The sequence below is a fragment of the Sturnira hondurensis genome, unplaced genomic scaffold (assembly GCF_014824575.4).
Source record: "Sturnira hondurensis isolate 20B ecotype Veracruz unplaced genomic scaffold, ASM1482457v3 Scaffold0024822, whole genome shotgun sequence".
Classification (NCBI taxonomy): Eukaryota; Metazoa; Chordata; class Mammalia; order Chiroptera; family Phyllostomidae; genus Sturnira; species Sturnira hondurensis.
The window spans coordinates 3657743-3682595 of NW_028097453.1; the positions used below are offsets into that span (position 1 = coordinate 3657743).

Here is a 24853-nt window from a genome sequence, read left to right on the forward strand (position 1 = left end):
ATGCCTTCCCCTCAGTTTCCTTAAAAAACTGGGAAGAAGGGAGTTGTTTGGTAATCGTAGGGCTTTGCTTTTACCACTTTTTAATAAGCCCCAGAGCGGGATCTGGCCTTAACCATATAGGTCACTTTCTTTAGAAAATTGGCTACTAGTACTTTCCCCCTCAGATTTGTACCCCAGTTGAAAATTGCAGAGTGAAAGGAGTCACACTCACATCCTATTACACATAATTATCTTGCTCATGGAAATTATGAAAATTAATCTATATAGCTTAGAGAAATTTTTATATAAAGTTATTTTATTGCATTTACTACTATATTCGGAATATGAAATGATTTATATTAAATAATGACCTTACTTAAAAGAACTTTTACCCCTGGCCAGGTGGATTAGTTGGTCAGAGATTCATCCCATACACCAAAAGGTTGCAGTTTGATTCCTGGTCAGAGCACATACCCAGGTTGTGCATTTGATTCCTGGTCGGGTCTGTGTGGGAGGCAACCAGTCGATGTTTCTCTCTCTCCCCTCCCCCCCTCTCTCTGTCTTTCTCTCTGTATCTCTGTCTCTGTCTCTCTCCCTATCTTCTCTCCCTTCTTATCTTTCTAAAATCAATAACATACTCTGAGGTGAGGATTTACAAAGGCATTGATAATTGATGAAAAAAACAAACAATTTTAATAGAAATACATGCAAGAATGTACAGAATGTAATTATACAACTTGATGAATTTTTACAAACCAAACATAACCTTATAACCATTACTCAGATTAAAACATGGAATATTATAATTCAGAAGAGCTACTTTTTTATGATTTCATCATTTTTTGTTTTTAAAATTTTTTATTTAATTATTGTTCAAGTACAGTTTTCTTTTTTTTGTTTTCTTTTTTAATATATATTTTATTGATTATACCATTACAGTTGTTCTATTCCCCCCTTCATTCCCTTCCACCCGCACACTCCCTCCTCCACCATTCTCCCCCCTTAGTTTATAACCACATGTCTCAAGTTCTTTAGATTCTACATTTCCCCTACTATTCTTGCCCTCCCCCCATCTATTTTCTACCTACTGTCTATGCTATTTTCTGTACCTTCTCCCCCCTTCTCCTCCTCCCACTCCCCTGTTGCTAACCCTCCATGTGTTCTTCATTTCTATGGTTCCACTCCTGATCTAGCTGTCCTCTTAGTTTGCTTTTGTTTTAGGTGTGGTTGTTAATAACTGTGAGTTTGCTGTCCTTTCACTGTTCATATTTTTCATCTTCTTTTTCTTATATAAGTCCCTTTAGCATTTCATATAATAAGGGCTTGGTGATGATGAACTCCTTGAACTTGACCTTATCTGAGAAGCACTTTATCTGTCCTTCCATTCTAAATGAAAGTTTTGCTGGATAAAGCAATCTTGGCTGTAGGTCTTTGGATTTCATGACTTGGAATACTTCTTTCCAGCCCCTTCTTGCCTGTAAGGTCTCTTTTGAGAAATCCGCTGACAGTCTGATGGGTACTCCTTTGTAGGTGACTGTCCCCTTATCTCTTGCTGCTTCTAGGATTCTCTCCTTCATTTTAGTCTTGGCTAATGTAATTATGATGTGCCTTGGTGTGTTCCTTCTTGGGTCCAACTTCTTTGGGACTCTCTGAGCTTCCTGGATTTCCTGGAAGTCTATTTCCTTTGCCAGACTGGGGAAGTTCTCCTTTATTATTTGTTCAAATAAGTTTTCCACTCGTGGCTGTTTCTTTCCGCCTTCTGGTACCCCTATAATTCAGATGTTGGAACATTTAAAGATGTCTTGGAGGTTCCTAAGCCTCTCCTTATTTTTTTGAATTCTCATTTCTTCATTCCTTTCTGGTCAGATGTTTCGTTCTTCCTTCTGGTCCATTCCATTGATTTGAGTCCCAGTTTCCTTTCCATCACTCTTGGTTTCCTGTGCATCTCCCTTCATTTCAATTAGTTTAGCCTTCATATGTTCCTCTAATTTGTGACTATAATCAACCAGTTCTGTGAGCATCCTGATAAACAGTGTCTTGAACTGTGCATCTGAGAGGCTGGCAATCTCTTGGTTGCTTAGAGTTATTGGGTCTGGGACTTTGAGTTCTTGCGCCATCTTTTGGGCTGTTTCTGCCTGTTACATAGCAGGATCGGAGCCCTAGGTGTTCACTAGAGCAGGGCAACTAAGTCGCTGGGTTGTGACACTGTACGTGGGGGCGGGGTCAAAGAGGAGCAATGGTGTCTCGTCTGCTGCCTCCTGCCGGGGGCCCCCACAGGTGCTGCAGCTGCCACCGTCACCAGGGCCCATGCGTTTTGTCTCACTGCACACGAGTGTGCCACCGCCAACAGCCCTCCACCACTGGGTTCGCCCTCTGGGGCCTGCGTGGTCCGTCTCACTGTGCGCGAATGTGCGACCACGGTCAGTCTGCCCCACACCCCGACTGGTTCCGGGCTACCTGTGTGCCTGGGCCAGGGGATCTTTCCTGCCCGACCCTGCTCTGCTGCTGGCTCCGCCCCTCTTACCTTCCCGGTTGAATAATTAGTTGTTGTCGGACTTCCGTATAATTCAATTTTTCTGTTCTTTGGCTGTGTCTTTGTTCTCCAGACCTTGGTTGTGGGAGAAGGCACAGTGTTTCCACCTATGCCTCTATCTTGGCGGAAGTCCCAGAAGAGCTTCTTATTCCCCCTTCCTATTACTAGCCATCCTCCAAGACCAACTACTGTCCTGCCCTCTTTTTTATTTTTTGTTAATATTTTTAATCACATGATTATAATTATACAATTTCTATTCAGTGTTTTATATAAAATCAGTTACAATACACATGATTTTTAAATGCAGTAATATGTATCAAACTACATAGATGTGTAAAGTTTACACGCCATTATGACGCTTTATCGATAAAATACCCTCAGGAAAATAAACATTCAATCAGTTCTTTTCAGTTTTATAAAATATGATTAGAAATGTATATTTTAGATATTATTTAGACTTCCAGCCAAGATGCAAGTGTAGGTAGAAATGCATCCCTTCCTCACACAACCAAAAGGACAACAACAAATTTAAAAACAAAAGATAACCAGAACTTCCAGAACATTGAAATGCATGGAAATCTGAGAACCAAGGAGTCAAAGAAGAAACGTTCACCCAGATTGGTTGGAGGGACAGAGAGGACACACAGCAAGGTGGTGGCTGGAGGACTGGGAGGGTGAGGTGGCGGCTGATGGTCCCACATTTGCCTGTGGAAAAACTGGGAGGAACAACTGGGAGCAAGACAGACCAGGCAACCCAGGATTCCATCGCAGGGAAATAAAGCCTCAAAACCTCTGGCTGTAAAATTCTCTGGGTGTTGCAGCAGTAGGAGAAACTCCCAGCCTCACAGGAGAGTTCATCAGAGAGACCCATAGGGTCCTAGAATGTACACAAACCCACCCACCTGGGAATCAGCACCAGAAGGGTCCAGTTTGCTTGTGGATAGTGGGGGAAGTGAGTGAAAATAGTCATGGGGAAGTAAAGCATGAGAAATATAGTCAGTAATATTGTGATAACTGTTATGGATGGTGCCATTTGGGGTACTGGAAATATCAAGGGGAACACTATGTAAAGTGTATGATTTTCTCCCCACTATAACCTATATACCTGAAACCAGTACATAATAAAATTTTTAAAAATTCATAGAATGAGGTATGGGTAAGGGACATGGAGCTTTCATGACCTCTCTGGAAGTGACACCCTCCTGGTAGTACCACGTGTTCACCAACCTGGAAGCTCTGTGAACCTCATCTTTTAGGGGTTTTTAATGGAAGCTCATTACCTAGCACAATTGATTAAATCATTGGCCCTTGGTGATGAACTCAATCTACAATCCCTCCTTTTCCCTGGAGGTCAGGAGTGGGGCTGAAACATTCCCAGCTTCTTATCAAGACTTAGTCTTTTGGGGAGTAGCTACCAGGCTGAAGCTATCTTGGAGCCCCCAGCTATTTCATTAGCATAAACTCAGGTACAGTTGAAGGGAGCTCATTGTGAAAGACAAAATGGATAAAGGAGGAGGACAATTGTAACCGAACAATTAAAAAAAAGAAAAAAAAGAAAGTGACAGTGAGCATCCTAAAAAGAAAAAAGACTTTCTTATCATTACTGGGGACAAAGACCAAATGTTATACTAAAGTTGTTCTACAGATCTCTACCACTGAGGAAATTACAAGGGTTTAAGAGTTCTGTGTCAGAAACCAGGGACAAAGAGCAAATATATATATTTCTTACTGTATCGCTGTATTACGCTACAAATTATGGGTTTTTTTTTTTTAAACAAAGAGGATGGTATCAATTTACCTTGTAGCTACCAGTGGATGAGAATTCTGGTTGCTCCACATTGTTGCTACCACGTGGTATTTTTCATCTTTTTTTTCTTCAGTGTTCTGATAAAATGTTTCTCTCTTTAAAATTGAATTTATTGGGGTGACATTGGTTCACAAAACCATATAGATTTCAGGTGTACAACTCAATAAAATATTATCTGCACTCTTCATCTTGTGTGAGACTTCACAGTTGTGCTAAGGAAGAAGTCTTGCACCACTCCCAAGAAGAATAAGCATAAGAGAAAGATTAACCTGGCTGTCCTCAAATACTGTAAGGTGGACGGGAATGACAAAATCAGTAGCCTTTGTTGGGAGTGTCCTTCAGATGAGCAATATATATGTTGCTTAATCCCTTACTTTTCATGCAGCCCCCCAAATTCCCTCCCTTCTGACAAGAGTCAGTCTGTTCCATGTATTCATGCCTCTGTTTCTGTTTTGTTCATTATATTCCACATGTAAGGGAGATCACGTGGTATTCATCTTTCTCTGACTGGTTTACTTCACTTAGCATAATAATCTTCGAGTCCATTCATGCTGTAGCAAAAAGTAAAAAAAATTTTTTTATGGCTAAGTGGTATTTCATTGTGTAAATATACCACAGCTTTTTTATCCACTTGTTTATTGATGGACACTAGGGCTGTTTCCAGGTCTTGGTTGTTGTAAATAATGCAGTGAACATAGGGATGCATATATTGTTTTGAATTAGTGTTTCTGGTTTCTTTGGACATATTTCCAGAAGGGGAATTTCTGAGTCAAAAGGCAGGTCCATTTTTCATTTTTCGAGGGAACTACAGACTATCTCCCACAGTGGCTATGCCAGTCTGCATTCCCACTGGCAGTGCACAAAGGTTCCCTTTTCTTCACATCCTCGCCAGCACTTGTTTGTTGATTTTCTGATGACAGCCATTCTGACAGGTGTGAAGGGATATCTCATTGTGGTTTTAATTTGTTGAGTTATATAAGTTCCTTATATGTTTTGGAAATTAACCCCTTATTAGATTATCATTGGCAAATATGTTCTCCCCATTCAGTGGGTCCCCTTTTCATTTTGTTGATGGTTTCTTTTGCTGTGCAAAAGTTTTTTAGTTTGACATAGTCCCATTTGTTTATTTTTTCCATTGTTTCTCTTGCTGAGTTTTTAATCTTTTTGATTTTAGCCATTCTGGCAGGGGTGGTGACCTTACTCTGAAAAAGAAAACTTTTATCTTGCAATTAATTTTAGATTTATGGGAATTTTTTTTAAAAAAGTTCTCATTCAGTTTTACCCTTAACATCTTACATTACCATTATATTTGTTAAAACTAAGAAACGAGCCCTGGCTGGTGTAGCTCAGTGGATTGAGCGAGGGCCTACAAACCAGAGGATCGAGGTTCGATTCCCAGTCAGGGCACATGCCTGGGTTGCAGGCTGGTTCCCTGCAGGCCAACTCCCAGCAGGGGATGCACGAAAGGCAACCATACATTGATGTTTCTCTCCCTCTCCTTCCCCTCTAAAGATAAATAAATAAATAAATAAATAAATAAAATCTTTTAAAAAATTATTAAAAAAACCCAAAAAACTAAGAAACGCATATAGGGACATTATTATTATCTGAATTTCAAACTTTATTTGGATTTCATAGTTTTCCATTAATGCCCTTTCCAATTCAGGATCCAATTGAGGGTCCACATTGCATTTAACTGTTATGTCTTTCTAGTCTTTTTATATTTTTGNAGATAAATAAATAAATAAATAAATAAAATCTTTTAAAAAAATTATTAAAAAAACCCAAAAAACTAAGAAACGCATATAGGGACATTATTATTATCTGAATTTCAAACTTTATTTGGATTTCATAGTTTTCCATTAATGCCCTTTCCAATTCAGGATCCAATTGAGGGTCCACATTGCATTTAACTGTTATGTCTTTCTAGTCTTTTTATATTTTTGTTAATTGATGTTTTTTATTAACACATGTACACCTGTTTTTGGATTTGTTGAAGCAATAGGTCAGACATTAGCTGCAGTAATATTTGTCAAAGTAGCTGGTGATAGAGACTCCAACCCCACACTCATCTGAAGGGCACTCCCAACAGAGGCTACTGATTTTGTCATTCCCGTCCACCTTACAGAATTTGAGGACAGCCAGGTTAATCTTCTTTCTCTTACGCTTATTCTTCTTGGGAGTGATATCAGACTTTTTCTTTTTCTTAGCACCACTGCGAAGTCCCAACACAAGATGAAGAGTGGACCCTTTTTGAATGTTGTAGACAAAGTATAGCCATCTTCCACTTATTTGTCTTTACTGAGCAGGAATAATTTCTTCCTTATCTTGGATCTTGGCCTTTACATTTTCTGTTGTATCTGAGGGTTCAGCCTTGAGAGTGGTCATCCTTCCTGTGTTTTATGAAAATCTGTATCTTGGTGGCAGTTTCACCATCCTGTCTGCTTAGTGTTGATATCAATATAGGAACTTACAGCTCTAAATTTCTCTCTAAGCACTGATTTCATTGTATCCCATAAGTGTGTTGTGTTTTCCTTTTTTTATTCCCAAAGTATTTTCTAATTTCCTTTGTGATTCATTCTCTGACTTATTGGTTATGTAGGACTGTGTGGTGTTCTCATATTTGTGAATTTCCTAAGTATACACCTGGTTGGTTTATAGAGCTCCTGTATTTCCTTGCTGATCTTTTTATGTGGTTGTGTTTTCATTTTTGAAAGTGGGATATGGGAGTATCTCACTATTATTGTTGAATTACTTAATTTTTCCAGTTTTTGGTTGATGTATATTGGGGCTATGTTGTTAGGTGCATATATACCTCTAGCCGTTACCTTTTTTTATATACAATTTATTTATCTTTAGAGGGGAAGGGAAGGAGAGAAGGAGAGAAATATCAATGTATGGTTGCCTCTCGTGAGTCCCCTACTGGGAACTGGCCTGCAACCCAGGCATGTGCCCTGACTGGGATTCGAACTGCGATCCTTTGGTTCATAGGCCCGCACTCAATCCATTGAGCTACAACCAGCCAGGGCCCATTACCTTTTCTTGATGGATTGGCTTCTTTATCCTTATAAAAATGTCCTTTTTGTCTCTAGTGGCATTTTTTAAGTTTATTTTATCTGGTATTAGGATAGCCAGTCCAGTTCTCTTTTGCTTACTATTTTCATGGTTAAAGTTTGACTACCCTTTTACTTGCAGCTTATCTGCGTATTGATTCTAAAGTGTGTATTTTGTGAACAGCACATAGTTAGAATTTGTTTTTTTTTTCATCATTCATTCTGAGAGTCTCTAGATTTTGATTGGAGTGTTTAATTGACATTTATTATGATTACTAATAAGATAACTTATGCCTATCATTTTATTTTTTAATCTGCTATGTGTCTTATTTTTTTGTTCAGGTATACTTTCATTATTGCCTTCTTTTGTGTTAAGTAGGTATTTTCTAGTATACCATTTTAATTATCTTGTTTTTTACTATATTGTTTGAATTATTTTCTTAGTGATTACCTGAGAATTACAATTAACACCCTAACATGATGATCTTAAATTAATACCCGTGTAATTTCAGTGGTGCACAAAAACTTTGCCCCAATATATCTTTATTTTTTCTCTTGTGTGCTGTCATTGTCATACAAGTCATATATTTATACATTTTGAGCCCACTGAGGCAGTATTATGATTATTGCTTTCTTTATATGTCTGCGTTTTAAATTAGATAGGAAAATATTACAAGCAAAAATACCTTTATGTAATCTTTTATAATTACCTGTGCAGTTACCTTTACAGGTGCTCTTTCTTTTTCTTTTTCATTTGTGTCGAGTTCTTTTACTTAAGCCTGAAGGACTTCCTTTAGTATTTCTGTAGGTGAGGTCCACTAGTGATAAATTCACCAGTTTTTGTTTATTTAGGAATATCTAATTTACCCTTTATTTTTGAAGGATACTTTTGCTGGATAGGATTATTTGGTAACAGTTGCTTTTCTGTAAGCATGTTGGATATGTCAACCTTAGATTTTGGGACTCCATGGTTTCTGATGAGAAATCAGTAGTTAATATTACTGAGGAACCCTTGTATGTGATGAGTCACTTATCTCTTGCTGTTTTCAAGTTTTTCTTTGTCTCTTACAGTTCAATTATGATGTGTCAGGGTGTGGTTATCTTTGAGTTTAGTCTCCTTGGAGTTTGTTAAGTTTCTTGGATGTGTGGATTAATGTTTTCATCAAATTTGGGAGATTTTCAGCCATTATTTTAAAAAAAATTTCTTTTTTCCTTTCTACTCGCATCCTGAGACACCCATTATGTGTATATTGGTATAATTGATGGTGTTCCACAGGTCTCTAATGCCCTGTTCATTTTTCTTCATTCTTCTTTCTGGTCCTCTGAGTGGATATCAGTTGAATTGCAGTCAAATCTCAGTTCTTGAATGTCTCCCACCTTGAACAATTTGGTTCTCAACCAAGTTATTCACAGAAAAAATGTCTTGATTATCAAACAAAACTTCAGTTGGCACAGCAACCCTTTTATGCTGGGTTGTTAGGCCAGCATAGTTAGGCCTCAGTCCTGTATATCTCCCACCTAGAACAATTCGGCTCTCAAACAGCCTCTGGAGCAAATTAAGTTTCAGAACCAAGGTTCCACTGTATCTTCTGGTTCATGGATTCTGCTGTTTACCAGCTCTAATTTGATGAGGTGAGAAGGCAGATTTAATTCTGCCTTTCGGTTCTCAAGCCAGCTCTCAATTCACTGAGCCACAGCACCCAGGGCTGAATTAAATTCTTATTCAAAGTTTATACTTCATATACATGCCAATAATAATAAAGAGTCATTGATTACTAAAGACTCATCTTGCCTTCGTTAATAATACATGATTTATTTGATGGGATAATGTATTGTTTTTTCTTTTTTGGATAGGCATATACTGTGAAGATGCCAACAAAACAAAGGATCCAGCAAAGAGAAAACAAGAATGTATCCATTGAAGAAAGTACTAAAAAGAGAAAAATGGTCTTTGAGTTTGACGTTAATTCAGATAGTTCAGAATCTGCTGACCTTTTGGTAAACACATTGCAAATAATCAGTATTTAGTATTTGTTTACATTATTGTTTACTTTATTTCTTGATATATATGTATGTGGTCATAATATCTACCAGTGCTATCCTGAAATACAGTATATCTCTAATATAACAGGACCCTTTGATTTTATAGCATTTTAAAGAAATTAAGGTTCAAACAATTTCTCTAAATTTCAGAAAACATGACATTTTGAAATACTTGATATGATGTGGTTGACATATGAGATAATTGACCATATTATTTTTCAGCAGATTGTTATAAAGGAGTTTTTACCATATTTCTTCTTTTTTGAAAAAGAAGGGTCAGGTGAATATTTTTAATATTGCTGCAGCCAAATTTGTTATTCAGGTATCCTCTTGATTTTGCATATAATACACTTTCCCTCATTTTACACCACTTACTGGTTGTAATCTATATTACACTATTGGTTGACAACTATAACATCATTTTAAGGCACTAATGTATTAAAGATGGCCTATTTAAGGAGGATATTTCTTCTAGCAGTTTACATGTTCTCCTAGCAGTTTATGGTAGGAAGTTATTTCTTACCATAAGTATATTCACACATACCAATATTTTCTAAAGGCATAATAATGATGTAAGAATAATTAAACAGATTTATTTAATTTAAAAATAGATAAACCTGATCACACCAATGGAAGAATGTACCAAAGATTCTCAACTGAAAATAACAATTATATTATTCCCAGTCATAACTGAGATCCTTCAAGCTTTTCTATTGTTTTACAACCCTCTATTTTTATTTGTGTTGAAATAATGAGTAGTTGACATTGAAGGCCCTAATTATTGAAGTTAACTTATAGACTCCTTGCTCTAGTACCTGTTTGTTTCATAGATAATGATTCGAACTGTAAACCAGCCGCTGTTGTAGGTACTTTACGTAGATTACTTCAGTTATCCTTTAGGACAGTCTCTTGTTCTAGAGGTGTAGGTGGTGTTGCTATTCTCGTCCTAAATCGTGCAAGCACCTTGCCCAGGACCACATAGCTAACGAGGCACGGAGAGGGAACTGGAACACTGACAGTCTGGCTCCGTAGCCTGTGTAAGTCGTTGTACGTAAGAACTGCTGGCTCAAACTGAGGTCGAGATACACAGAAATGTAATGAGAATAAGAAAGAGCACGAGCTCTAGAATTCGATGTTACCGTGTTTCTAGCAGTGTGAGTTTAGGCTAGTGTTTTAGTTGACTGGAGGGTCAGAATGACTCATCATTTCCTTTCATTGTGGAAAGGAGAATCACATAATAAGTATAGTATTGTATGATTTCACACAGTTGTTTAAAATAGAATAAAAAGGTAATTCAAAATGGGTTTTATTGGTTATAATTATCACTTGAAGTTATTAATGATAAAACATTTGAGCTAGTAATCAAAAAACCTCTCAAGAGAGAGAAGTTATTGACCAGAAGGCTTTATTGATAGCTTCTACTAAACATTTAAAGACTTAACACTGTCCTTCTCAAACTCTGCCAAAAAAATTGAAAAGAGAATACTTTTAACTCATTCTATGAGACTAGCGTTACCTTGATACCAAAGCCAGGTAAAGACATCACAGGAAAAGAAAATTACAGATCATTATATTTTATGAGTATAGATATAAAAGTCCTCAACAAAATATTAGCAAATCAAACCCAACAGTGTATTAAAAGGATTATTACACATGACCAAGTGGTATTTAGCAAAGAAATGCCAGGGTGATTCAATATTAAAAAATCAGTGTAGCCCTGGCTGGGTGGCTCAGCTGGTTGAAGCATGTTCGTGTATACCAGGGGTGTCAAATTCATTGTCACCAGAGGCCACATCAGCTTCACTCTTGCCTTCAAAGGGCTGAAATAATTTTAGGACTATATAAATGTAACTACTTCTTAACTGTTAAGGAGTTGAAATTATATTTGGCCCTTTGAAGGCAACCACAAGGCTGATGCGGCCCCTGGTGAAAATGAGTCTGACACCCTTGCTTGTACACCAAAAGGTTGTAGTTTCGATTCCTGGTCAGGGTGCATTTCTGGGTTACAGGCTTGATCCCTGGTCAGGTTGCAGATGGAAGGCAGCTGATGGATGTTTCTCTCTCTTTCCCCGCCACTTCCCTCTCTCTCTAGACAAACAAAAAAGGTATCTTCATGTGAGGATTTAAAAAACCAACATAATATATCACATTAATAGAACAACGAAAAAACCCACATGATCATCTCAATTGATACAGAAAAGGCTTTTTTGTTTTACAACATCCAGCATTCTTTCATAATAAAAACTCTCATAAAGCTGGGAATAGAGGGAGAATTTCTGAACCTGAGAGCGTATACTTACGAAATCCACAGCTAACATCATACTCAGTGGTGAAACATGGTGAGCTTTCCCTTAAGATTAAGAATGAGACAAAGGAGCCAACTTTCGCCACTAGTCAAACTGTCCTAGAAGTTTTAGCCGGAGCTACTAGGCTATTAGACAAAAACAAAAAACATGGACAATGAGAAAGGAGGAGGGAATGAAAGAAAGAAAAAGTCATGCAGATTTTAAAAAAAGGTAAAACTGTCTCTAATTTGCAGATGACATGATCCTATTTATATAGGGACAATCCCAAAGACTCCACAGGAAAGCTTCTAGAGCAAAAAAGCGACTCCAGTGATACTGGGAGGTGTAAGGTCAGCACAGGGAAATCAGTATGTTTCCATACACCAGCCTTATAGACAATCCAAAAGGGAAGGAAGAAAACAATTCCACTTATAATACCATCTAATATACAAAAACAAATTTAGGAACAAATCCAACTAAGAAAGTGAAAGACTTATACACTGACAATTATAAAACATTGCTGAAGGAAAGCAAAGAAGATCTAAAAATAGAAGAAATTCTGTCTTTATGGGTAGGAAAACTTATAATTGTTAAGATGTCTATCCTACCAAAGCAGTCCACAGATTTAATACAATCCCTATCAAAATTCCAACAGTGTTTTGGGCAGATGGAAAGTCTGATACTCAAATTTATATAGAATTGCAATTCATGTATAATCTTGAAATATAGCAATGGAGGACTCAACAGTTCTTTCTTTGACACTTACTACATAGCTAGTAATTAAAAGAGTATAGTACTGTTGTAAGGACAGATATAGGCTAACTTGATAAAATAGCCCAGAAGTAAATCCTCACATGTAGTCGATTGATTTTTTTGACAAGAGTACCAAAAGCATTCAATGGGGAAAGGACATTTTTTTTCAATAAATGGTGCTAGGAAATCTATATGCAAAAGAATGAAGATAGGCTGTACACCTTACGCCACACACAAAAATTGACTCAAAATGGACCAGAGACCTAAACTTAAGGGCTAAAACTCAGAAACTCTTAGAGGAGAGCAATGGGAAAATCTAAATGACATTGAGTTTGGTAGTGAGTTCATGGATATAACACCAAAAAGCAGAGACAAGATGAGGAAAAAAATTGATAAATTGGATTTCATCAAAATTATTATTAATAATAATATTAAAACAACTAATATTAAAACAACTGAGAAGACAAACTAAAGAATAGGAATCTTGCATCTGACAATGGGTTAACATTTAGAATACATAAGGAACTGCTGTGCTATCGATCAATGACAAAAAACAAACAACCAAATTCAAAAATGGGAGAAGGACTTGATTAGGCAACTCTCCAAAGAAGATGCACAAATGGCTATAAGAATATGAGAGGATAATGGAGCAGAGCTGTAAGGACAGAGAAGTTTTGTTCTAAACTGGGTTAATTTATTATTTTCACATGGGCAGTCTGTAATGAATGATCAGCTACTGTGCACTAAGCAAAATTTTAATAAGTTTATAATATACTTTAAAAATAATTATTCTTTCCTTAGTTGGTCAGTTTGTACATACTGGTTTGAACATGTGTGAAAAGGTGGCTTTTTATTGTATTCTGTTAAAATCTGAGAATTCATGAAAACATGAATATTTTCAATCATGAAGCCTCTGAATATTTTGTTAAATATAACTTTAATGAGCAGGAGAAAAATAATGTGAGCTGATTGCTTACTTGACTAAATTTATGTAGCTTTTCATTAAGAAAATGAATTCTGGAGCCAGCCTATCTGGTTCTACCTCTTGCTAGCTATATAATCTTGAGCAAGTTACTTAATATTTGTGTATCTCAGTTCCTCCCCTTTAAAATGAGGATAATAGTATATCTTCTTCACAAAATTATTGTGTTAAAACTAATTAAAGGCTCTGGCTGGTGTGGCTTAGTGGGTTGAGTGCTGGCCTACAAACCAAAGGGTTGCAGGTTCAGTTCCCAGTCAGAGCACATGCCTGGGTTGTGGGCTAAGTCCCCAGTAGGGGGCATGCGAGAGGCAACCACACACTGATGTTTTTTTCCCGCTGCTTTATCCCTCCTTTCCCCTCTCTCTAAAAATAAGTAAAATCTTAAAAAACTAATTAAAATATGCAAAGTACTTAAAACAGTGCCTGACATAAAGAAAGTGCTATATATGTGTTAGCTATTATATTTGGCAGAATTACAATTCTCATAAGTTGACAATTGATATTTTAATTTTATATGATTAGAAATCCTTTTTATGTAGGGCTTAAATGTGAATTTGAGTAAGTAGTTTGGGGATAAGGGAAAGAGAAATTGGTCATATAAAGACTCTGAAACTGAAATAGAAATTAGTAGGAAATTACTGTTCATACACACCTTGTTTTTCACTTTACCTTTCAGGAATATGGTCAGTGGAACCAAAATCTAGGTCTTTTTTTGGGCAGATTGAAGTTATTTTGTCATAGCCTTCTTTCTTCAGTCCTTTTTCTCCTCTCTCTTCCTTTCTCCCTCCTTTACCTCCTCCTCTTCATATATGGTATATAGACATTTTTAATAATGTAATGTTAACTATGGCAGCCCCCAAATTATATTTTTGTATTTTTGTTTAAGAGCATGGTTTCGGAGGAGGAGACATTGAAAAACATATGCAAGAATAATTATCCAACAACTTCACATTTTTATGTCAAAACACCAAAAAAGGTAACTTTATAAATTTATTTCAGAAAGCAAATTTCAAAAACTGGACTTTATTTTTTTATTAAACATACTATGATTTTATTTCGTATTCAGACCCCTTCATCTCTAACAACCCTTGGATCTACGCTGAAGTTCGGAGCTATGAGGAAAATGCGGGATGACCGTTGGGCTGTAATTGCTAAAATGGACAGGAAGAAAAAACTGAAGGAGGCAGAAAGACTATTTGTTTAATTTCAGAAAGTTGGTGTGAGTAAAGAGGCCAATGACATACAATTTATAGTTAACTTTTTCTTGAGTTATAACAAGCCAAACTTTTTCTGAAACTGAGACTATGATATTTACATCAATTACTTATCTTTCTTTGTATTCTTATACTTTGGTCTAAATGTGAAATAAGCACATGTTATCTGAAAACTTGTATTCAGATAATTAGAGGATTATATTTTGATTTTACTTTTTCTTGTATTCATGAAAACTGTTTTGGCTAAGTTTTCAAATTGTAAAGTTAGCCATTGAATGCTAGGAACAGATTATTGCAATTTACTCTTAATTATTTACTATTAAAATATTTTGGATGCAAATGAATGCTTCTTCTTGATTCTATGGGAGGTCATCTAGACAGCAAATCATCAAAATTTTGATAATTTTATTCATTTTTAAAATCTTGAGCTCATTTTAGCCAAATTCTGCAGTTCTGAAGCAGCTTTACCTTGTTATAAAATTGACATTTTTTTTTTTTTTTTAGTTTCTGGAAAAAGGGCTATACCAGTTTGACTTTCTAAAGTACTGCATTTAGTCAACATTCATTAAACAAATATTTATGGAGTGTCTACTAAGGGTCAAGTACAATTGTAGATATTGGGATATAATAGTGAACAAAACAAAAATAAACCCTCTGTTCTTCCAGAGCTTACATTTTAGGGAGGGAAATAGACAATAAACAAAATAAATAAGCAAAACATATGGTATATTAGTTAATGGTAATTGCTAAGGAGAAATAAAACATGGAAGGGTAAGTATTAGGGAGTATGAAGGGGGCTGATATGCTATGTAGGGTAGTCCTCACTGAAATGACAGTTGAATAACAAGTAAGCCTGTGGCTATCTGGGGGAACACATTATTGGCAAAAGAAATAGGAAGTACAGAGGCCCAGAGACTTTTTTAACAATGTAATATTAATTACATTTGCACAGCTGGGGCTGCGCCTAGCATAGCTGGGAAGCAGCAAGGAGCCCCCATGGCTGGAGGAGAGTGTGCGAAGGGGAGAGTAGGGAGGGAAGGGCTTGGTATTCAGTGGGATGGGAGTGGGGGCACAGATTACGTCGCACGTGCAGGCCACGGTAGGAGCTTTGGCTTTTACTTGGGATAAGATGTGAAATTAGATTTTTTTGAGCAAAGAAAATCTTATTTATGTTTCAGCATCTGGATCTTTCTGACCACTATATTGAAAACATTTGGAAGAGGGACCAAAGGCTAAAACAGCAAACAGGTTTAATACACATGAGAGATGGTAGTGACCTGAACGAGGATGAGAGCAATGGGGGAGGAAGGGGTCAACTTCTGAATTTATTTTGGAGGTTAGATGTAGGATGTGATAAGAAAGAGAAAGGACCAAGGATGGGTTCAACGTTTTTTGCCTGAGCTGCAGTTTTAGTCATGTTAGGTTGGAAATGCCTGTTGGACTTCCACATAGGGACGGTAAGTTGTCCTGGGACAGGTCCAGTGCAGTGGGATAAATTTGGGAGCCAATAGTGTATTTAAAGTTATTGAAGTAGTCCAGATGAGAGATGGGAAAATTACTTAGACTGAAAGTTTGAGTTCCACGCTTTTAGATTAGATCTAATACCTGTCCTAGGAAAAATACCCATAACTTTATCACTCTACTTCTAAAATGTCTCCTACTTCATGAAAATGTAAAAATTAATGATGTCAAAGAGCAAGTTGCTTTGGTTGATATAAAGGTTAGAAATAAATTATTCATAATTCAGGCAATGTGAATTCTGTATAATTAATAGCCCACAGGCGGTAGTAGTACATCAGGAACTTTAATCAAGGCAGGTCAATTGTGGATTACAAATAGGAAATGGCAAACAGGAGACAGATAAGACTCAATATTATTTAAGTTATGAAATCATAGAGTTTAGAGCTTGAGGGAATGGAAAGTATCATTTAATTTCAACAGATCTGTGACTTGAGGCATATAGAAGCGACCAAAATTAAAAAGAAAAGATAGTTTTTAAAATGACTTACATTGTGTATGCACATACATAATTTACATAATGGATGAGTATAATCATGTAAAGTCTTAGTACCCTCCTCTTTTCCCTTTGTTTCTCCCTCACCTACTCTGCCCTCCTCCTCACCACACATACCAGAGTCCCCCTCCATCAAATGCCCTTCTTCCAGGGAACCTTTGAGAAGAACCTAGGGTGTACCCTTCCCTATTTTTCTCCATGACAGATAGATAAAGATACAATGTATTTAGTTAGTTATACTTTTACAGAGGCATGCAAATACACAGATTTCTCTGGTCATGGTTAATTTTCAAAAATGGGATACTATGTATATTTTTCAGAGTTTTACTCAGTATCTCATGGAAATCTCTCTTAAAACATGGTATAGTTCCAATTCATTTTTTCAAATGGCTGTGCAATAGTTCATAGATGTACTGTAATATAGCTATTTATCTATTAGAGTGTAGTAAAGACCTTTATGGTCATCTATATCCAGTTCTTCTTTGGGGCACATGAGGAAATTACGCTTCCCCTCCCACCTTGGTGAGGCTGTGTGGTAAATTCTGGCCAGTGGACGTTCGGGGGACGTGATGTGCATCAGTCACTTCTGTACCAGTTCTTGATGAAGAGCGTGAGACCCTCTATCGCACTCCTTATCCGGCTGCAGCAGTGTGTGGTGTTACAGATGATGCGGTTTCTGCCGTCTTTGGTCCGGGAGTGAGAATGATGTGGAAGAAAGTTCCCCCGTTAACCTATGACTGTCGTGCGGTAGGAATAAAAAATAAGACTTTGGGGTGTTATTGGCATAACACACTCTGTCTTAACTGATATGATAGGAATTCTCTCTGTTTCCAGTTTTTTGCCCTATGGACAGTGCTAATATTAGTGCTTTTATTTCTATAGGTTAAATGATTAATTTGGAACTCATAGACCTATAAATACATATTAAAATTTTAAGTAGAAGTTGTCTAGGAGTGATAGTAAAACGTGGATTCACTTGTATAAATATATGGATCATTATAAAAAAGTTAAAATATGTTCTATAATAAAATATACTGTACAAACTAAACATTCTTATAAAACTGCTGTAATATAAATTACAGTGTAGATCATTTAATTGTTCCAGTAATTGTCAAATTATTCTTGAACTGAAAACTATTATTGCTGTCATTTGCTTGATGATGCTATCAGTAGTCAGAAGGAGCTTCTGTCTGAACTATGACTTGTGAAAGGGAAGTGCACCAGGTTTTTTCAGTGGCTTTCCCAGTAAATTGATAGTCATGAAATGACCTAGTTTCATAAGTAGAAGTTTTCTCTCTTCACCAACAATATTGTTCATAGTGTTGAATCTTCTCTCAGCTTATATGAAATTATTAGCTGTTTCATTAAAGGTTCTCTAGCCTTTATAATAGTATCTGAGATTATTGTATATTGTTTATCAGCTAAATCACAAATTGAATTATCATGTATAATTAAGTCAAAACGAATTCTTTAGGCCAGGCCACAGGTAGGATCTGTCAGTTAAAAGTATGGGGTTTGTTTGGCCGACTGAGTTTGGATCCCTAGTTCTGCCTTTCAAGTTTTGAATAATGTCTCTGTGGTTTAGTTTTCTGGTTTGTAAAATGGTAGTGATTAGAACTAGAGAAAATGAGTTAATAGACATTTCGAAAGGTTAATAAATATTATTAGCACAAAGCAAGTGCTAATGATCATGAGTTCTCATTTTTATCAATAAAATTGATGTTATGAATGCCTGTGATAGGTGGACTTTCTGTGGGTTTTACTGAATTTGACTCACTATATGAAGATGGAAATTTAACAGAGACAGTGAAAAAGGAGGACCTGTACTCTCGAAGTTCCTTGCTTCCAGATTGGCCCAGTGGACTCACTATCTTTAGAAGTTTCTTTCCTGTCCTGGGAGTACCTGCAATGTGAACAGATCCCATGTTGCCGGACTAGTGCCTGCAGTAGCTGTTATCACCACCCACCTGCCTCTCTCAGGTTCTTTGAAAACTGGTTAACTTGGAGGCTGCAGTTTCTACAAATGGACACATGAGGGCCATCTCGGAGCAGCTTTGGCCAGTAATAGGTGGACAGAGTCTATGAACAGCCAGATTGGCAAGGAGCATTGGTCTGCTGTGCCAGCTGCATTGACCGAGTGCTCTCTGCCTTGTGGAAATCTCCATCTGTTATGGAGGCCTTGGGGTGGTGTCTGGTGCGTGGGAGCTGAGACAGGCCAGCAGGTAGATGAACCCAAGGATGGCCCTCTGACAGCACCCATCTGTGGCACCCAGGATCTAGAAAGGGTGCATGGATGTGGCCTGGCTTGATCCTCCAGATGCCCTGTGGCAGGGAGAAGGTGACGATGATGCCCAGGGAGGTGAGGTTTCTGTCTCGTCAGTTTGTGTCCCATAGTCTTGATAAAGTTTGGTTCCAGAATCATGTTTGTGGATTTCTTAGAATTTCTATGTAAGACTGTGTCATCTGCAGGCAAATAAAATTTCATTTCTTTTTCTGAGGTTTTTAAATATTGTATTTATCAGCTACATTAAGAATATAGCTTATTGGATTATTATTTCTTTTCATTGCCTTATTGCATGGGCTAGTATGTCCAGTGCAAAGTTGCATACAAATACTGAGAGTGGACATCTCACCTTTCCCCAGTTATTTCACCAAAAGTATGATACTAGATATTACTATTTGCGTTTAACTAATGTTTGCATTTTCTATCCACATCTCTCTACATAAAGTGGGTTACTTGTAGATAGAATATTGTCGGTCTTGATTTTTCTCTAATCTGATCATCTTTGCTTTATAATTTGAATGTTTAAACCATTTATATTTAATATGCTTAGGTTTAAGTTTTTCATCTTGCCATATATTTTTTATTTGGTTTATCTGTTGTCTCCTTTTTTCTCTGTATTTTCGTTTGGATTACTTTAATATTGGCGTGATTTATTTTATCTTTACCATTGGCTTTTTAAAAATTAATAGGCTTTATTTTTTCAGTAGTTTTAGATTCACAGTGCAGTTGAGCGGAAGGCGTAGAGATTTCCCATGGCCCACACATGCACAGCCCCTTTCTGTCGACATGTAGCGCCTGAGTGGTACAACGTTACAGCCAATGAAGCTTTTTCAGTGCGTCATTGTTACCTAAAGTCCGTGGTGACTTAGGGCTCAGTCTTGGCGGTGTGCATTCAATGGCTTTTGGCAAATGTTTAATGACACGTGTCTACTATGACAGTGCGCGGAATGCTTTCACTGCCGTGTGCTCTGCCCCTCGGCCCCACTCCCTGACCCTGCAAACCGCTGATGCTTATTGCCATCTGTCCATCTTCTCTGGTGAGGTGTCTATTCAGGTCTTTTGTCCATTCTTAAATCAGGTTTTTAGATTTTTATTAAGTTTTAATGTTTCAGTAGTTTTGTCTTTTCAAGGTTGTCATTTAGTTGGAATCATACTTCAGGTTCCCGCATGTCTTTCATGATTTCATAGTTCATTTCTTTTTAGCACTGAATAACATTCTGTTATCTGGTTACTCCACAATTTATTTATCCGTTCACCCCCCGAAGGATATTTGGTTGTTTTCAAGTTTGGGCAATCCTGAATAAGGCTGCTGCAAACACTCGGGTGCAGGGGCTTTTGTTTGTTTGTTTGGTTTTTGGGGATCTAAGTTTTCAGCTCCTTTGGGTAAAGACCAAGAAGCACAGTTTGCTGGATTGTATGGTAGGTAATTGTATGTTTAGTTTTAAAATAAGTTGCCACACTATCTCCCAAAATGGCTATGGCATTTTACATTCTCACCAGGAATTTCTGTTACTCCACATCCTCACTGGAGTTTGGTGGTGTCATTGTTCTGGATCTTGGTCATTCTAATAGGTGTGCAGTGGCATCTTACGGTTTTACCTTGCATTTCCCTGGTGACGTGAGGTAGAGCATCTTTTCATGCGCTCCTTTGCCATCTGGGTGTCTTCTTTAGGGAGATGTCTGTTCAGGCCTTGTCCATTCTTAAAGCAGATTAGTTTATTATTGTCAGGTTTAAAGAGTTCTTTGTATATTTTGGATAACAATCTGTTATCTGATAGGTGTTTTACAAATATTTTCTCCCAGTTTTTATCTTCTCATTCTTTTGATACTATGGGCTTTTTAGCTACACTTTCCTTTTCAATGGTTGTTCTAGGATTTTGCAGTATACATCTTTAACTTATCATAGTTTACCTTCAAATGCTATTGTAGCACTTTGCATATGGTATAAGAATCATACCGAAATATATTTTTGTTTCTCATTTCTGTCCTTTGTTCTATTCTTGACATATAGTTAATTTCTACATATATTATAAACCCCACAATACATTGTTTGTTATTTTTGTATAAGCTGTCAATTGTCATTTTTTGAACGTTAGGTGAAATTTACATAATAAAATTAAGCACATTAAAGTGAAGAATTTTCTTGTATTTAACACGTTTACAAGGTGGCACAAACACTACCTTTACCTAGTGCCAAATCATTTTGGCACTCCAGAGGAAACCCTGTGCCCACTGAGTCGTCGTTTCCTATTTCCCACTCCCCCGCCCCCCACCCCCACCTCCCACCTCCATCCGCAGTATTTCTGGCTCTGTGGGCTTGCCTATGCTGTGTATTTCAAATACATGGAATCACACTACATATGATCTTTGGTGTCTAGCTTCTTTTACTTCAATTGTTTTCACACACATGTAGTGAAGGATCTTAGCTGCCTTGTTAGTGTATTATTTTTTGGCTACCACAGATTAATTTGCTTACAGAATTCTTTTTTATGAAAGAATGTAAGGCTCTATAGTGTAGAAAGCAGCTTATTGTCTGCTGCTCCACTTAATACCTGCCAAACCCTGTAAAGCAGCATTTATCGCCATTGTACAGATAAGCAAACTAGGACTCAGAGAGAGAAAATCAAAGGCACAGAACAAGTTGTGGAATCGGATTTCAAGCCTTTTGAAGTACAAATTCACAGCTCTTCACAAGTCACAAGAGAATTTTGTGCTCTCAAGTGCAAAGCCTACTTTGTTTACACAAGTCTGAAATGGCATTTCAGCAACCAAAGTGGAATGCCCAGGTAACCACGTGGTGCAACCCGCTGGCTCCCTTGTGGCCACTCTGAAATTGTCTTCCTTGGTTCAGGGAGACTCAGTTGACATAAACTACCCCCACTCCGGCAAGTTTGAGAAATCTTGTGTTAGAAGATGTCCCAGAAGACAACATTTTAAAATCAGGTGATCACACCTCTAAATGCAAAATTTCAGGTGAACTCTTTCAGGCTGCATGTGTTACTGTGAGCACAGTTAATGCTGCTCATATCATTCAGATGGCGAAACAGTATCTGATTACCAAGAGGTTACATGCAGTAACAAAAATAGAGTGAATAATACATTGTACTGAGGCATAGAGAAATAAGTTTTGATATACAGAAAAGAATACTTTTATAACACTATGAATTTTACTACAGAAGCTGTTAGCAACCCCTATTAACATTTATATAGGACCTTAACTTAAAAATGTTTTGAAATGGTGAAAGCTTTTGTCAATTCATATAAATGTGGCATATTGTGGACTTAGCATGTTACCAAAAGAGAGAAGTAAATCGACATAGTTTTTATAAATATTAGTTTTGTCTCTCTACTTGGGAGCTTCAAGATAATACAGGGATAAATATGCACATAAGGCCCAACTCTTCTTGCTATCAATTATCTGTATTGTTTAAGAAAAAATTGAAAGGAGTTTAATAAATGATTTTGTTTCCAATGGCAGACTGTTCTAATGTGACTTTTACAGAGAATGCAAACTTCAGGTGGATAAACTGAGTTTTAAAAACATCTGTTGCACAGGATTTTAGGATTTCATGGAAGTGGAGCATCTTGGGGGGTAAGATGCCCTCATCTATGAGGAGGGTAAAATGTTAACGAGTCTCATTCATAACCATTGCAGTTCCTCCGTTTAGCTAATTGAAGATTGAGGCTTCCATTTTTCTTTTGAAAATGAGTTAAAATTTTAATTCAATAAAAGGGATATCAGGAAACTTTCATTTTAGTAGGGCTTTGCTGTAGCCATCTATAAAACATTAGAGCAGTTAACCTCTCCTTGTATCTGATTACAAGCTCTGGAAATAGCACCAGTATTTCCACTTACTTATGCATTCAATGAATATTTGTTGAACATCTAATGTATGAAATAGGCTGGTTTTACCGATAAAGGTAAGCTACTCCATTTCTGGTGCTTACATTCTAGTTGAATGGGGAGAAACAGAATGAATATGTAAACAATATAATATCAGAAAGTTATAAGCACTATGAAGAAAGAATGGGGTAGTGGGATAAAGAGCGGCAGGGGCAGGTTAATGGTCAAGGAAGGCTGTTCTGAGGAAGTAATTTTAGAGCTGAGATGAGGAGGCCATTTGGAGACCTGGTGAAAGCTCTTTGTGATATACAGCAGTCGCAAAACCCTGTTGTAAGAAAAGGTTTAGCACGCTCAGAGGAGCACAGGAAGTAAGGGAGATAGGGACAGAGGAGGATGAGGTCAGAGTAGCAGACACAGATTATTCTTGCCTACTGGACTCTTAGGAAGAGCTTTGTTGAGGTGTAATTGACATAAGAAGCTGCATGTATTATTTTCTAGGGCTGCCATGATAAGTGGGACTGTTTCCTGATTTCTTTTACAGTTCAAGGCTGATGTATAGAAACACCACAGATTTTTATGTATTAGTTTTGTATCCTGCAAGTTTACTGAATTCATTTATTAATTCTAACAGCTTTTTGGTTGAATCTTCAGGGTTTTCTATACAGGGATTGGCAAAAGTAGGTTTACAGTTACGAGTACATGAAACACAGAGTTTATTGCTCTATTATTAGATATTAATTATTGTATTTTCAATATGAACAGCCACAATCTACTTTTGCCCACTCCCATATATAGTATCATGTAATCTACAAACCAGTAATTTTATTTCTTCCTTTCTGATTTGGATGCCTTTTAATTTTTTTTAATTTAAAGATTTTATTTACTTTTAGAGAAAGAAGAAGGGAGGGAGAGAGAGGGAGAGAAACATCAATGTGTGGTTGCCTCTCCCATACTCCCTACTAGGCACCCAGCCTATAACCCAAGCATGTCCCCTGGCTGGGGATTGAACCAGCAACCCTTTGGTTTGCAGGTTGGCACTCAATCCACTGAGCCACACCAGCCAGGGCTGGAAGCCTTTTAATTCTTATTCCTACCTGATTTCTCTGGCTTGGTCTTTCAATACTATGTTTTATAAAAATAGCGAGAATGAGCATCGTTATCTTGTTCCTGATCTTAAAGGAATAGCTTTCAGCTTTTTCACCATTGAGTATGATGTTAGTTGTGGGTTGTTATAGCCTTTATTATGTTGGGGTACATTTCCTCTTTACACACTTTATTGAGAATTTTTTATCATATTAGATATTGAAGTGTCAAATGCCTTTTCTGTATCTATTGAGATGGTCATAAGGTTTTATCCTTCATTTTGTTTTCTTTAAGATTTTTTTGTGTATTTATTTTTATAGAGAGGGGAAGGGAGGGAGAAAGAGAGGGAGAGAAATATCAATGTGTGGTTGCCTCTCACTCAGCCTACAACCCAGGAATGTACCCTTACTGGGAATTGAACCAGCATGCCTTTGGTTTGCAGGCTGGTGCTCAATCCACTGAACCACACCAGCCAGGGCTATCCTTCATTTTGTTAATGGTGTATCACATTGATTAATCTGCAGATATTGAACCATCCTTGCATCTCTGGAATAAATCCAACTTGGTCATGGTGTATGATCCCTTAACATCTCATGTATATAACAGTTTAAGTTGATGTTAACTTGGATTTGAACACATTTCAAAACTTCACATTTTTACTCCCACTTTCCCACCCACCACATACTATATTTTTATGTGACAATTTACCTTTTTATTTTATGCATCCTCTAACTAGTTTTACTTTTACTACTTTTGTCTTTTAAGCCTTCATACTTTGTAAGTGATTGATTCACTACCATTACTGTCTATGTTTCCCCTACCACTGAGATTTTTAATTTTATGTTTTCTTCTTATTAATTAGTCCCATTTCTTTTCAGTTTAAAGAAATCCTATTAATCCTTCTTATAAGTCCAGCTGTGATTAACTCCTTTAGCTTTTGCTAGTCTGGAAACCTTAATCTCTTCCTCAGTTTTTAATG

General features: G+C 37.0%; 1 protein-coding gene and 1 pseudogene across 2 annotated transcripts in view; one reads left to right on the plus strand and one right to left on the minus strand.

The window, feature by feature from the left end:
• Window positions 1-14639, plus strand: part of SYCP1 (synaptonemal complex protein 1) — an 88112-nt gene extending 73473 nt beyond the window's left edge. For both annotated transcript variants that reach the window (XM_037038835.1, XM_037038836.1), the window contains 3 exons: window positions 9227-9370; window positions 14322-14411; window positions 14502-14639. In XM_037038835.1, the coding sequence (XP_036894730.1) occupies window positions 9227-9370; window positions 14322-14411; window positions 14502-14639 (372 nt within the window). The remainder of the gene's footprint in view (window positions 1-9226; window positions 9371-14321; window positions 14412-14501) is intronic.
• Window positions 6255-8306, minus strand: LOC118982033 (ubiquitin-40S ribosomal protein S27a-like; annotated as a pseudogene).
• Window positions 14640-24853: the final 10214 nt, after the last annotated feature.